This window comes from Rhododendron vialii, chromosome 1a, assembly GCF_030253575.1.
Source record: "Rhododendron vialii isolate Sample 1 chromosome 1a, ASM3025357v1".
In the NCBI taxonomy this organism is placed as follows: Eukaryota; Viridiplantae; Streptophyta; class Magnoliopsida; order Ericales; family Ericaceae; genus Rhododendron; species Rhododendron vialii.
Window position 1 is genome coordinate 12458265 of NC_080557.1, and position 15102 is coordinate 12473366.

General features: G+C 37.1%; 3 protein-coding genes across 6 annotated transcripts in view; all 3 read left to right on the forward strand.

The window, feature by feature from the left end:
- Positions 1 to 598: 598 nt before the first annotated feature.
- LOC131328309 (TMV resistance protein N-like) lies at positions 599 to 5749 on the forward strand (the record flags this gene model as incomplete). The annotated part of the gene is made up of 3 exons (XM_058361271.1): positions 599 to 755; positions 1495 to 2046; positions 5650 to 5749. Coding segments are annotated over exons 2-3 (612 nt in total), but the record flags the coding sequence as incomplete, so codon positions are not given.
- Positions 5750 to 7806: 2057 nt separating this feature from the next.
- On the forward strand, positions 7807 to 11394 carry LOC131302534 (uncharacterized). Of its 2 annotated transcripts, XM_058329226.1 has the most exons (5): positions 7807 to 7994; positions 8601 to 8714; positions 9043 to 9117; positions 9301 to 9447; positions 11103 to 11394. In XM_058329226.1, exons 1-4 carry the CDS (start codon positions 7907 to 7909, stop codon positions 9336 to 9338), a joined length of 315 nt encoding a protein of 104 aa, XP_058185209.1. In that variant the 5' UTR covers positions 7807 to 7906; the 3' UTR covers positions 9339 to 9447; positions 11103 to 11394. The 2 variants fall into 2 exon arrangements, with proteins under 2 accessions (XP_058185209.1, XP_058185201.1); XM_058329218.1 differs by lacking the exons at positions 9301 to 9447; positions 11103 to 11394 and having other exon boundaries at positions 9043 to 9259.
- Positions 11395 to 11926: 532 nt separating this feature from the next.
- LOC131302417 (disease resistance protein RPV1-like) overlaps positions 11927 to 15102 on the forward strand; it is a 73217-nt gene continuing 70041 nt past the window's right edge. For 2 of the 3 annotated variants that reach the window (XM_058329053.1, XM_058329042.1), the window contains exons 1-3: positions 11927 to 12943; positions 13127 to 13393; positions 13479 to 14636. In XM_058329053.1, coding sequence (XP_058185036.1) covers positions 11957 to 12943; positions 13127 to 13393; positions 13479 to 14636 — 2412 coding nt within the window. In that variant the 5' untranslated portion in view covers positions 11927 to 11956. The remainder of the gene's footprint in view (positions 12944 to 13126; positions 13394 to 13478; positions 14637 to 15102) is intronic. The other variant, XM_058329063.1, reaches the window with a different exon arrangement.

The window sequence follows — 15102 nt, forward strand, 5'->3', positions numbered from 1 at the left end:
GTTCACTTTGCGATCCTTGAAAATTGAAGAAATTACTCAAGTCATAATCGATATCCGACTAAACTTATTTCTTTCAAGAACTCTTTGAAAATATTTTAAACAATAAATGACTTTTATTATTTGTATGAGTCCCCGATGGATTCTAAAAAAATAAAACAAGTCTACATTTGGTGTAACTATCGTGAGGCTGGCGTGTATAAAGGCCTTCCTCGAAAATTCTTGGCAAATCAAACATCAAAAAGTAAGTAAATAGTAGGGTACAATAATTCAAATGTGTCTTTATTCCACGCGTAAGTCTATCCACACAGACTTTATCATCCCACTTTAATTAATCCTTTATTCCACGCGTAAGTCTATCCACACAGACTTTATCATCCCACTTTAATTATTTCAGCCTTGGTTACTGGAACTTCCCAAGCTGGAGAGAGAGATCCGTTTCTCACTCCAATTCCGAACGACCATTTTCCCTATTGTTTGTGCTCGAGATCCAACAATCTTCACTTCCTTCTTCATCTTCATCTCCGTCTTCACTTCCTTCTTCATCTCCGTCTATTGGGATTCAAAAAACTCTGCCATCACTCCATGTGCTCTCTTCGTCTCTCTCTGGTCCATCTTTGTCAAAGTCCCTCAATTTATTGATTTCTAATGTCGTTTCTACAAACCGTGTTTTTATTTTGCAGATGATGATAGATATATAGGAGACGGAATTCTTGAATTGGTTCTACAAACAATGCGAACGAACTCCTAATCTTTTGGTTAGTATCTTGAGATCAGTATATTGTACTCACCACTCATATTTTTTGGAGGATGATACGCAAATTTTTTTGTTCATGGTATTCATATCTTCTTGTTTATGGTAGCAAATTCTTGGCTTGTTTATGGTAGCAAATTCTTGGCTTGTTAGTTTTGCATTCTTTTTACGAAGTTACAAATGGAGTGTATGCAAATTCCACTACTGGCTTTGGTGTTTATTTTGGTCACAATCTTGTCTCCTGGTGTGCTAAGAGAGTAGAAACAACCCACTTTATTTGGGCTTTTAGGAGTTGGGCTCCGCTTTTTATTGTTTTATCTAGGCATTTTGGCCTCTTGGGGTTCTCGATTGGCATCTTACCAATTAAGGATTTGAGTTTTGGATGGGCACATGTTGCTTTTCTCCTTGCTCTCTTTGATCTTCGTAATCTTTTAAAAAATAATAAAATTCTTTTTTGCTGTTCAAAAAGAGAGAGAGAGAGAGAGAGAGAGAGAGAGAGAGAGAGAGAGAGAGAGAGAGCCCACAGTGGCTCGATCCTTCACTGAAGCTAAATATAGAGTTATGACTCACATAGCTACATACTCTAATAGCTGGTGCTCATAGTTAGTTAGTGACCAACTCATCAATCCATGTGAATATGGATTCACCAATTAGATTAATTTGTGTTTCTTGTTAGCTAATCAAATGTCAGTTAGAATTTTGTCAAGCTAAAGTTCACAAAATCTTGATTCATCTTTGCGCAGTGTGGATCTATAAAAAAAATATTGTGTTGTGTGCATAAATATGGATGCCTCGCGGGTAGAAGGATGTTCTTCCTCTTCCGTACCCATCTCAACACAATGGGTATATGACGTTTTCGTGAGTTTCAGAGGTGCCGATACTCGTAAAAAGTTTACCAGCCATCTGTTTGCTGCGTTAGAGAACAATGGTTTTCGCACATTCAGGGACGACAAAGAGCTCGAAAGAGGAGAATTTATTAGCGATGGACTACTGAAAGCAATTGAGGGTTCCCGAATTTCTTTAATAGTGTTCTCAAAAGACTATGTTGGGTCGAGGTGGTGCCTTGATGAACTTGTGAAGATCATGGATTGCAGGGAGACTTTTAAACAGATTGTTGTGCCCATCTTTTATGATGTTGTTCCATCCGACGTGCGGAAGCAGACGGGGGCTCTTCAAGATGCATTTGCCAACCACAAAAAACATCTTAGAGAGGAACCAGATGGCAAGGTGGAAAAGTGGAGGGGAGCTCTTACTAAAGCTGCCAATTTGTCAGGTCGACACTTGCTGAATGACGGGTATTTTCCTCGACCCTTGTGATGTTTACAAGAAAATGACCTTAAAACAGCATCAGTGCACACTTGTCCACATATTTGGAGGTGCGGATGGAATTTTCATACTGTTAGAAGGTTGATTAATCTTAAAAAGTACTTAGTTGACCACAATTTTAGATAAATCAAATTTCAAATGCCATTGGACACACTTCGAACTTTGCAATTATTTGCCATTTGTATGCTTAGCCTCCGAACCTCGCCTTCCAATAAGGTTGAAACACCCCAAGCGTAGGGCTAGGTCGTCGATAGCATAATATCCGGAAGTCCGGGATCGTACCCACAGAGAATCGAAATATAGCTAGTTTGGATTGTAGGTTTATATGGTAGAGTGCGGCGTTCAAGACGGCTAACTTGATTTTGCTTTAAAATGTGGAAAACTAAGGCAAAAGACTAGAAATGAGCTTAATGAACTTAAAAGAGGCAAGTCTAGGGATCGTCTATCCCTTGACAAAGGCCGCCACCGGTTCTCGATTATAACTCAAGCGAGAGTCACGACCGCGTGCTCACGCCCGGAAGATTTAACTTTAATAACTACGTTTATCAAAAGATGTGATTAAACGGAACTAAACAAACCTATTTTTGCTAATGTATCTAACACGTAGGAGGTCACGAGCCCTCAAAATGTCGCTTGCCAAGACCGCTTGACTAAACTTCATACCAAGGAGTTAACACCCCTCGCTTAGACCAAAATGGATAGGTTAATTAAATTCCGAAAATCATGATTTTAAGCCCGAAGTTTCGAGAACCAAATAACCGCCTAAGTCATTGGGAAAGATTAGCCCAAGACTTAACCGAAAAACTACTCACACATAATAAAAAGACTAGAAAACATGCTTAAGAAAGGAAACATGATTAACCGATAAAAACGGAAATAAACTTGATATTAGTAAAGATCTAGTCCGTACAAGCAACTTTAATAAACGAGAAATTAACAAACGAGAAAGACTTACTAGTGTTCTTGAAGAAAATAACTAAGAAAGCTTGAAGCTTTAATAGAGTTCCTAGGAAATGAAAAAGAGACTTAAAATGATAAAAGACTAGCTAGATAAAGATGAGAGAGGGAGACCCTATTTATACAAGGTGGCCTTACTCTCTCACAAAATATCCCAAAAAATATCCTAAAAGTAGCCAAAAGTGGAAACTATTCCAAAAGTAGAAAGCTGAAAAAGCAGCAAAAACGTGGCTGTTTCTCCAGTATGAACCGGTACTGGGCAACCCCAGTACCGGTACAAGGCCTTCAAACGGGCTGGAAAAATTGAACTCTGGACTCTATGTACCGGTACTGGGAATTGGCCAGTACCGGTTCATACTTGACAGATTTTTTGGGCAACTTCGCGGACTCGCTCTGGACACTCCCGAACTCGGATTTAGGCGTTCTTTGAACCGTTGGAAAGCTCGTCGAGCCTACTTTCTAACCCAAGTGGTTTGGATCAAAAGTAATTTGTACATCAAAAGTTATGACAATTCTACCCTCAGCACGTTGGAAGATGAGTTGCTTTGGTAAAATTCTCACATGTCCTTCAATTCCCTTGACCTTTGGGCGACCCGAGCAACCTCCTAACCATCTCTTGAGCACCACAACGGGGTGACACTGACACTTGGCCTTGAGTACTTGGTTGCATCTGGAGCATTCCTTGATGATCAAACGTACCTTATTTATACAAATTGCCTGAAATACACAAAAACACACCTTACGTGCAATATCGCATAAAAACGACAACATATATATGTACAAACACAACATACTAGAGGACTTAAGCACCAAGAATATGCATTATTGGGTGCTTATCATTGTACTTGCCTCAGATCATAACAAGAGAAGGTCTTACTATGCATGACTTTAGATATGCCTAGAGAAAGAACTTTGAAATAGGAGTAAGATATTTTGACTGATTTCAAAATCACTGCTCTGCTTGCTGCAAGCTTACAACTAGTTTATTTGTTTGAGTTTCTAGGCCAGATATACTCAATTGAGACCTTAGTAGCAAGATCCTTCTAAAATGGGTGCGTCCCCAAGACGGGAGCTCGAATTAGCGCTCCCAAGATGGGAGCTTGGCCGGAGCTCGCTTCCCTCGAGATAGGAGCTTAATAGGTGATTAAGGCAACTATTCTCTTACTCTTGAGGGAGTTATGCCATTGTGAAAGTAAAAATATGAAAATCTTATCACACAAAATGTTTTGCAAATTGAAAATATCTAACTTCCTATAAGTACCCTTTAAGATTGTTAAAATTCTCATCAGTAATTACTTTTCCATCAATGGTTAAGTATTTAAAGATACTTTATATACGTATTTATATGAAATCTATACACGCTCCTTAGGCGCTCCCAACCTTAGGAGCTTCTAGGTGTCTCCGCTCTCCCACACCCGCTCCCGCTTCATGCTACTAAGATTGAGACTACTTTTTTGGCCAAAATTAGTGTCACGCTCCAAACTGTGTAGGGCAATTGTTCCATCCCTAGAATACGACATGATAGAACCTAATTGCCTCACAATTAAACTGAAATAATCGTTTGAACATAAGTCAAACCAAACCACTATTATTAAAATAATAAGTGAACTGTACAACATAGTACAAGAGTCACAAAAACACCACAACCTAAACCAAAGGTACAATGAGCCTCGCTCCCAAAAGATAAGAACAGACACCCCGACGACGACGACAGCTGTATAGTGGACCACCTCTATTCTTGGACACTTGAAAGAGTAACACATTGAATGCGTGAGCTAATCACAGGCTCAATGAGTACAGTTGAATCATACAAATAAGAGCAACTAAAAAAAAAACACTTATGGATCAAGAATAAACCAAATAACTTTTTCAGTACAAGTATTCTTCATAGTCCACCACAAGGTCCATCAACTCATCCCATATAGCCAAGGGTCATTTACCTCCGACCAAAGTTATCACGGTACCGTTACCCTGAGAGTCAATGCAAATAAGTATTAACCGAAACCTCAACCTAACTCCTAGATGGAGTTGATGTGGGCACGAACCTCTCTAAACCTAACATGATTCACATGGCGATGCAAATGAGTGATTGCAATTCATAACACATCCAATGCATGAAGATTCATGCTAGAGATTAAAACTCATTCATAACTTTGTCTCTAATTACCATCTCAATGATCCCATGAACTAATTCAGATTTCTTTCTAATATTCAGCGCCTAAGCACAACGTTTACCATGCTTAATTACACCCAGTACCTCACCACATACTTACACATGAAACAGAAACAGTGATGTGTCTTCCTAGAATTCATGCTTATCTTTGTCCCTAATTCAATTGCAATGCCCCCCTTTATGATTTGGAAAATAACACTTCAGGATATAGCATTAAGACAAAGACTACACACATTAATTTGTCTGTATGAATGAATGTACAATACTACACACAAACGTCATTTCAATTTTTTTTTATTAACCATCAAAATGCATGATATGTATGAAATTAGGATTTGGGTCACAAAATGAGCATGATTCATACCATAGTCATGGCTGTTTCTAGATTCAATGAGTACTTATTCTTGTTTCTTATGTTAATTGATGATATACAAATTGGCAGAGATGAAGCAGAGTTAATTAAGATGATCATTGAAGATGTTAGAAAAGTAAATCCAACACATCTAAATGTTCCAGACCGCCAAGTTGGACTAGACCCACTACAACAAATTACACGATTCCCGACTAAAATTGCCGACTAAAAAAACTTTGGTCGCTAAATGCTGACAAATTACCGACTAAATATAAATTAATCGGTAAAAGTTTAAATTATTCCCGACTAAACATATTTTAGTCGCTAATAGTAGGTTTTTGCCGACTAAAAGTACGTTTAGTTGGCGAAAATTAATTTTTTAAGCAATTTAAAAAATCAATAAATAAAATATTGTTTCCCGACTAAGTATTTTAGTCGGTATTTATTCATATTAGCCGACTAATAATAAGTTTAGTCGGCAAAAATAATTTTTTTACGAATTTAAAAAATCAATAAATAAAATATCTTTTTGCGACTAATTATTTTGGTCGGTATTTATTCATATTAGCCGACTAATAATAATTTTAGTCGGCAAAAATCATTTTTTTACGAATTTAAAAAATCAATAAATAAAATATCTTTTCCCGACTAATTATTTTGGTCGGTATTTATTCATATTCACCGACTAATAATAAGTTTAGTCGGCAAAAATAATTTTTTTACGAATTTAAAAAATCAATAAATAAAATATCTTTTTGCGACTAATTATTTTGGTCGGTATTTATTCATATTAGCCGACTAATAATAATTTTAGTCGGCAAAAATCATTTTTTTACAAATTTAAAAAATCAATAAATAAAATATCTTTTCCCGACTAATTATTTTGGTCGGTATTTATTCATATTAGCCGACTAATAATAGGTTTAGTCGGGAAAATATAATTTTAAAAATGAATAAACGAAATGCATTTATATTCTTGCCGACTAAAAACAATTTTAGTTGTTGAATATCAATTTTCTCCCTTTTTAAAACTTTCAAGAATTGAAATATTTGTTCCAACTACATTGATCACGATGCAACTTTCCCGATCAAAACCATTCATTTTTTTTTGTCCTTCTTAATCATAAGTTTTTTGTAAAATTTTGGCTTGATCAAGTTAAAGTAGCCCCTTTATCGGCACACAAATTCTTAAATTAAAAAAAATTCTTGTTTGATCAAGTGTCTACCCATATAGGATTAACTTCATTTTTTGTACAAATGATCTTATTCGTATTACCTCAAAGATAGATGATTTCGATTGCCCAGAAAGATCTCAGGCGGGACTCATTTAGTGCATTATAACACTTAAACGTCTCCGAACGCATTAAATAGCTTTCGATCATGTGGTCGCTGATATCGAATGATTTTTTATTTTGGTGACAATACTACAATCCGGTAAGAAGTGAAATCCTAACGATTCAGATCGAGCATTATAAAAAATGGCTCAACAGTTACCTTTGCAATCTATACTTTTGATTTACTTGATAATCGACTAAGCCTTATGTTGTATTCATTGTTATAGTAGCCACACGATTGCAAGATAATCATGACGATCGAGACCGTTGATTTTGTTGCACTTGTTGAATTATTTATTCTCGAAAATTTGCGACTTGATCAAATTTAGAAAATCCATTTATCAAGACATGAACTCATTAGAAAAATAGGATTTTCCTTTCGATCAATTATCCAACGAAAAGTGATCAACTATAATCTCGGTAAGAGAGATACAACCGGTAAAAAATTAAAGATATATTATTTTGATCACGCAAAAAGACCTCAAGCGGGACTCTGGTGGTGTGCTATAAGACTTTAATGCTTTTGGACACAGTAAAAATTTTTCGATCATGTGGTCGCTGATATTGAATGATCTTTGATTTTGGTGCCAATAATATAATCAGCAAGACGTGAAATTCTAACGGTTCAGATCAACCATTATAAAAACATTCATAGCGATAAAGTTTGAAGTTTGTATGCAATGATGACGCAATTAGAGCCCACTAAATATTTTTCCCTAAATCTGAAATCAGAAAATTGCCGACTAAGTTAATTTTAGTCGGGACATTGTATATTTTTTGCGCCTAATTGAAATTTTCGCGAAAAAAACGGCGGCATTTTGGTAATTGCCGACTAAGAGGTTAGTCGGCAATTTTATTTCCCAACTGAAACGGCACCGTATTCCCACGCCTGATCTAACCCACCCCCAAAGCGTACAGGCCCCCTCCTCTTTCTCTTCGTCACTTTTCCTCTCTCCCCAAACCGTCTCAACCTGCAACTAGTCTCAACCTGCAACCAAGAGCGACTCGCGACCATGGAGAACCCATCTCCAGCCACTACGATCATGACGGACTACCATCATCGCGTCTCAATGGTTCAGGATCTAATCAATATCTATTTGAGTAAGTTCTAATTTCCTAACCCCCGATTTATCTCGCTCCGTAACCCTCGATTTCTGTGTGCGTGTTTGTTCCAACGATTCGCCCCGCAACTCAACCAGGTTTCGTCCCCTCCCTCTAAATCTCATCTATGCAGATATGTATGTGTACGGTACAAATACATATCCTTCTCTGTGAACCCTATTGTTCAATCTCAAAGCCCCGCTTTCTAAACCCCGAAGAATTGCTTGATCTCGAAAAATTAATTCATCTACCTACGGGCATTGGAACAAAATGAGAAAGTTTAGTCAGGTGTCCTCTCCTTCGTTGATTCTTTAGTTTCTTCAATTTTATGTTTATACCTTTATGGGGCATGTGTTGTTTGGTTTACTTTTTGATACATGTCAGCAGTACCTTGAACCTTTTATTGTTTTGGGTGACGGGTGATTAGTATTATTCTTATCTGTAGTCTTAATGCTAATGAGTATATTGTCATTTGTTTAGTGAAGTGCATGGGCAATTGTCTTAGTTTTATATTGTTCATATGTCTCTTATGATATGTGTAACTATCTCTTAGATGTATAATACCGAAAGGTAGTTCGTAATGCTTTTTGTGTCATCCTGTAACAGGTTTTATTGAAATTTCAAGCCTTGGTCAAGATACACAGGTATTTTTCTCTTCTTTTTTTTTTTTTTGGGCTATGGCATTTTTCTTCACCGGAATACTCACTTCTCAATTTGAAGGTACGATAATAATTCGTGAACAAGGATGTGTTACAATTTATCCCTGACAATTCATTTTTCTTCTCCTTGTATTTGCTTCTCCTTGTGTTGGTTTATTCATTATTTGTTGCTGGGATTAATTTTTTGTGTATAGGCAAGTAAGTTAGCTATCTAATTTTCTTCTTCAAGAATACTAGCTTTAGGTGTACGAAATGTGTCTTTGTTTCAACTACTTTGATCAGCTTTTTTTTTTTTTGATCAGCACTACTTTGTTCAACTTGTAGACCACTCTTTTTGCCTCTTGAATCATCCTTCTTACACTCTTACTCTATATACCTCCTTAGTGCAGCCACAAATGACTCTTTGAAAGACTGTTGGGCTAACTACTTTTTGGTAGCTAGCTACAATTATTCAACTCTTGCATGTAAGTTCACTGTGTACTTTTCTGTTTCAATAATGATAGCTTCACGTGTACGGATTGTATCTTTGTTTCAACTACTATGTTCAATTTGTAGACCACTCTTCTGCCTCTTGAATAATCTTGAATGATCTGTATGACTCCATATCCCTCTTTAGTGATGCCACATTGTTCATGATGATGTTGTAGCAAGGATGAAGGTGATGAACTTAGAAACTACAAATTAATGAAAAGAGGAGAAGTCAAAAAGAAGATGCCCAGAAGAGTTGCATTGAGTAAGCTATTCTCTTGTACTGATGGCTCCATCAACTTCTTCTATTACTATCCTAATAGCAGGTAGGCCTCCCATCTAATTTGTGAAAGCACTGAATTTGCTGCTTCTTTTTTTAATGTAGTGTAATGATATTGTGTGCCAGCAAAAAAATATTCAATGGGCAAGGTTGAATTCATGAAAATGTAGACAAAGGCCTAATGTCATGTTTTGAGATGATAAGCATGATTAAGGACTTAGGGTGTCTAGAAATTTCAACATATATCATAAGCGCCCTGATTGTGATTTGGATGGTGGGTTGAGAGAGTTAAAGACTGATACTGAGGTGCGGAACATGTTTGCTATTCATAATGATAGAGAAACTATATCTATTTATGTGGAGAATGCAGAGTTAAATAGGGAGACTTGATTGTTTATGGGTTCTTCATCCTATAACTTGCAAACAATAGTTATTTAGCATTGGCCTGCTCGTTGAAGTCAATAGTTTTTCTAGAACTCCGTTATTATGGCACTGCAGGAATTAGCTATTTTTGTGGGGGTTGAGGGAGATGGACTTTGCTGATAGATTGATTTATGCAAGTCTAGTTTCAGTCATGAAGAGAAATATGGGCTAGTTGAAGTCCAACTATATACGTCTATACATGACCAATTGGTAGAAATCCCGTACTATCTAAGTTATCGCTCTAGTTTCCAGTTCAACTTGGCTTCTTTATTTGACATTGTATATTCCTCTCCTTAGTCCATGTTCTCATTAAGAAGTTGCAAGGAAAAAGGTCTTGTTACCACTGTAATTGAATGATAAGTTCACTCATCTCCTATTAGTTTACAACCATGACATGTGGTTTTCGTCAATAGAAATTCGTTTGGGTGGTGGGGTGCCTAGGGGAGAGTATGTTGATATACATGGGGATCAAGGATTTTCATGTAAATAATTATGAGAAGAATGCTTCTAAGAGGAACCTTGCTACCTTCCCTGGATACACTTCCTCTGTTTGGGAAGGTAAAGGTGATGGAAAATTCGGATTAAATGATCTCTTTCAATGCTGGGAACACTGACCATAACTAAGCCTATATTTTCGAATCTTTTCTATTGTGTTTTCAACAATATGCTCCTCTAGTTGTCTTGAATTACACGATCTTTCTGTTCCCAGATTGGGTTGGGCCATGTTGCACATTCTGTTCCATGTGGAGAGAGTGAATTATGAAAAGTTTCAAATACAAAGAAAGTGAACATAGGAAATTGAATGCTCTATTTAGAAGGCTGTCATATTTTGTTTTTTGTTTGCCTTAATGCAGGAGTTTTTGTTTGCCTTAATCCAACATAGGAAATCTGTTTTTTTGGAAATCACGAAGATTTTGGTCTAGTCGGTACCTGCGTGGACAATTGATGCACCTTTCAACTTAGCTTTTGTACAAGGTTCATCAATGACTCAATTTTCTCTTTATTTTAACAAAGGTCTTCAGTAACTAAAATTGGAATAGTTGGAGGGGGAAGTAGATATTTAACCCTTCTTTTTTACTGTTGCATTATCCATGTTGTAGGTTGTGTGGCTAGCTCTAATCTTATAATTATTTCTGTATGCATAATTATGTCAAGATAATTTTTCGTTCTGGCTTCTAATTAGTAAATATTTACCATGTTCATGCTTTGTGCAATGAGATACACTAGTTCATAAATACTAATGATAGATTGTTCTCTTTTTTTTTGTTTTTTTTACAGGGACGGTGTTCTAATGGAGTATCGTGCAGGATGTTGGTTATTGACTATGAAGATCGAAGTTGGATTTTGGTTGCGGACGTGCTTGAATTTTTTTGTTATCCGTTTGCATGTTGAAGTTAAGTGTCTACGGGGTTTGGATACATTTTGTTATTGAGCTTCCATTCCCCCCCCCCCCCCCCCCCCCGTGGTGAACGTGTTGTTATTTTGCACTCTAAGAATTTGGATACAAGTTGTTTTTTAACTATTTGGTGGACACCTCTCTATTTATGAAAGTTTGTATTTATTTCTTGAATTTTTATTTTGTATTAATTTTGTGGCTTTAATGATTGTTGGCTGAAATTTATAGAGAATAATAATGTAGAAAAAATTTGTAGGAAATTTTGGAATGACAAATTGGTATGAAACATTTCCCGACTAAAGTTTAGTCGCCAATAGGCCATACATTAGTTGATTCAAAATGTCATTTACCGACTAAATTATTAATCGGTGATAATTAAAACACATTTCCCGACTAAATAATTAGTCGGCACATAGGTTAAACATTCTCCGACTAAATCATTAGTCGGCAAATAGGTTACACATCCCCGACTAAACATTTAGTCGGCCAATAGTAACACATTCCCCGACTAAAAAGTTAGTCGGCAAATGGACCAATCTTTACCGACTAAACTTTTTTTAGTCGGCAACAACCTTTGCCGACCCTCTTCCACCGACTAATGTGCCGACCAAAAATTTTAGTCGGGAAAGGCTTTTGCCGACTAAAATGCCTACAATTGCCGACTAAACCGTTAGTCGGGAATGGTGTTTTTTCTTGTAGTGACCGTCGTGTTGCAGAGCTCAATGTGTTGCTGAACATGGAATTCAATTGTGTTGGCATTCTTGCCATATGGGGCATGGGTGGAATTGGCAAGACTACAATTGCAAAAAGGCTGTATAATCTCATCCAACACAAGTTTGAATGTAGTGGTTTTCTTGAGAATGTCAGAGAAACTTCGCAGCCACCGAATGGTTTGGTTGAGTTACAAAAGAAACTTCTTTTGGCTATATTAAAAAGAAGTCATGAAGTAAGTAATTCCCATGAAGGCATCGAGGTTATAAAGAAGACAGCTTTCGGTCGAAAAAAGGTTCTTGTTGTTCTGGATGATGTGGATAATGACCAACAATTGAAGGCACTCGCAATAGATCGAGATTCCTTCGCTCCTGGAAGCAGAATCATCATAACCACAAGAGATAAGTCTTCGCTAAAAATCCTCGAATTGGGTGAGAATGAGATATATGAGCCAGAGAGATTGGACGAGGACGAATCCCTTGAGCTCTTTAGTTGGCATGCCTTTAAGGAAGACCATCCTCCAAAAGACCATTTGGACCTTTCACACCAAATTGGGCATTATGCTGGAGGGCTTCCATTAGCCCTTGAAGTTTTGGGTTCCTATTTCCGTGGGGAGAGCATACCACAATGGGAACGTGCAATAGCGAAATTGAGAAAAATTCCTGATGATGATGTTCAGGGAAAACTTAACATAAGTCTTAAGATGAGTTTTGATTCGCTAAGTGAGCAACTGAAGAAGTTGTTCCTAGATATGGCATGTTTTTTTGTTAGAATGGGTCAAGATTTTACAGTAAAAATATTAGAAGGCTGCAACATTTTTGCAAAAGATGGGATTCGAAAACTAGCTGATCGGTGTCTCATACAATACGACTATCATGACCAAATTGTGATGCATGATATGATTAAAGACATGGGCAGAGAAATGGTCAGGCAAGAATCTCTTGAGGATCCTGGGAAACGTAGCCGGTTGTGGTATCCTGACGATGTCCTTGAAGTTCTAAGATATGGCACGGTGAGAGCCATATGCATTGAGATTTTAATCAATTGTTGATGTTTCATTAGTGCAATAATGCTACATGCACTTGTTCCCATTCTAATTCTAATTTATTTGACATGAATATTCCCAGCTTTACAATTTTTTTTCTCACCGAGGTACTTTTTCTTTCCCTCATTATGAACCTGGTTTTCATATCAGGGAACTGAAGCAGTTAAAGGCCTCATCCTAAATGCAACACATGTCCAAGTGAATGCCAAGGCATTTGAAAAGATGAACAACCTATGGCTGCTTCATCTCGATTACATTCATCTAACTACTGGTTATGAACATATTTCCAGAAGGTTATTATGGCTAAGCTGGAAAGGCTTCCCTTTGGATTGTATACCGTGGAATTTTTCTATGGAGAAGCTAGTTGCACTCGATTTGAGTTATAGCAAGCTGAAAAAAGTTTGGAATGGAAACATGGTACATCTTTATTTTTTTCTCTATCCAACGTCTATCGCACAGTATATTTTATGGAAATTAACTTTCCTTGAATTGTTTTGGACAGATTCTGGGCAAGCTAAAGTTCCTTTACCTCAGTCACTGCCATTACCTAACTAGAACCCCTGACTTCTCTGGACTCTCCTCCCTTGAGGAGCTGTTGCTTAATGATTGCAAAAGTTTGGTTGAGGTTGACGAGTCTATTAGATGTTTGAATAAACTTCTTGTCCTGGGCATGAAAAACTGTACAAAACTTCGAAATCTCCCCTCTAGCATTTGGATGATGAAATCTCTCGAACGTCTTGATCTCTCTGGCTGCTCCAACCTAGGAAACTTAGCTGTATTTAAAGGACCGCTATATAAATTACGGTGCTTATTCTTCTCGTCTTGGACATTGCCACCAAAGGCTGTGGATTCTATTGGGTTGTCACGCACCCCTGTCCAAGCCTCCAGTTGCTTAAAGGAATTAAATCTGGATGGCTGCCATTTGTCATATCTACCGGAGGAAATAGGGAATCTAATCTCATTACAGACTCTGGATCTTGCCAAAAACAATTTGAGTACCTTGCCGGATGGTATCTGTAACCTTACTCGCTTGAAGCATTTGTGTTTGGAAGAAAACAATGTGTCAAATCTGCCTAGTGGAATCGGGAGGTTGACCTCGTTAGAGAGCTTGTATCTTGGAAGAAACAGTTTATGTGCCCTACCGGATACCATTGGTAGGCTGTCTTGCTTGAAGAATTTGTTGGTGGGAAATAACAAGCTCTCGCATCTTCCTAGTGAAATTGGGGATTTGGACTCTTTGGAGCAATTGGTACTTGTGGGTAATAATCGTTTCTGTGCCTTACCGGAAAGTATATGCAAACTTGTTCGCTTGCAGCATTTGGATTTGAGTTGCTGCAACTTGTCTCATCTGCCCAGTGAAATTGATAGGTTGATCTCATTGGCGACTTTCGAACTTGGACGTAACAGATCACTTACCTTACCAGATAGTATCTGGCACTTTCCTTGCTGTGAGTACATCGTTTTTAATAATTGTGCAAAGCTCCGATCTCTTCCAAAGCTTCCAACACGTGCTCGTGTGTTTGCAAAGCGTTGCCTATCATTAGAAAGCCTACCACTTGAATTGGATCAGCTAGGGCGGTGTGTGGACTATTCGGGATCCAATAAATTAGCTGAGAACAATTATTTAACTAGTCTCTTAAAACAACTCCCCAAGAGTAAGGTACACTCTGTCTCTCTCACGCATTGGAATATTTTTATAACGGTGTTTTCCACTAACCAAAAAAGTACTTATTTTTTAAATAAGTATTTTTTGAATTAAAAATGATGTATTATGAGAGAATGACGTGTCTTGTAAAGCGATAAATAAGTACTTAAAAGATAAAAAGTTTAGCGGAACGGGATTCCATAACAAGGTAAAATCATGATTTTTATAAAGTAATATGATCGGTATAATCCTTGATTTCTATTCATCTTCCAAGTGCCGTTGTAGTATCAAGTTGAGTTCCACTAAGGGATTTTTATGGATTTTTTTCGTTTTGTCTTTATTCAATTTTTTTTAATGTGTTTGTTTATTTTGTGACAAACTTTTGTAGATTATTGATTCGTCTCGATGAGGGGAATTGAAAAACTAGTTTTTTTTACTTTTACCCTGATATTTTTTGTAACACGTCTTTTTTGGCTTTACC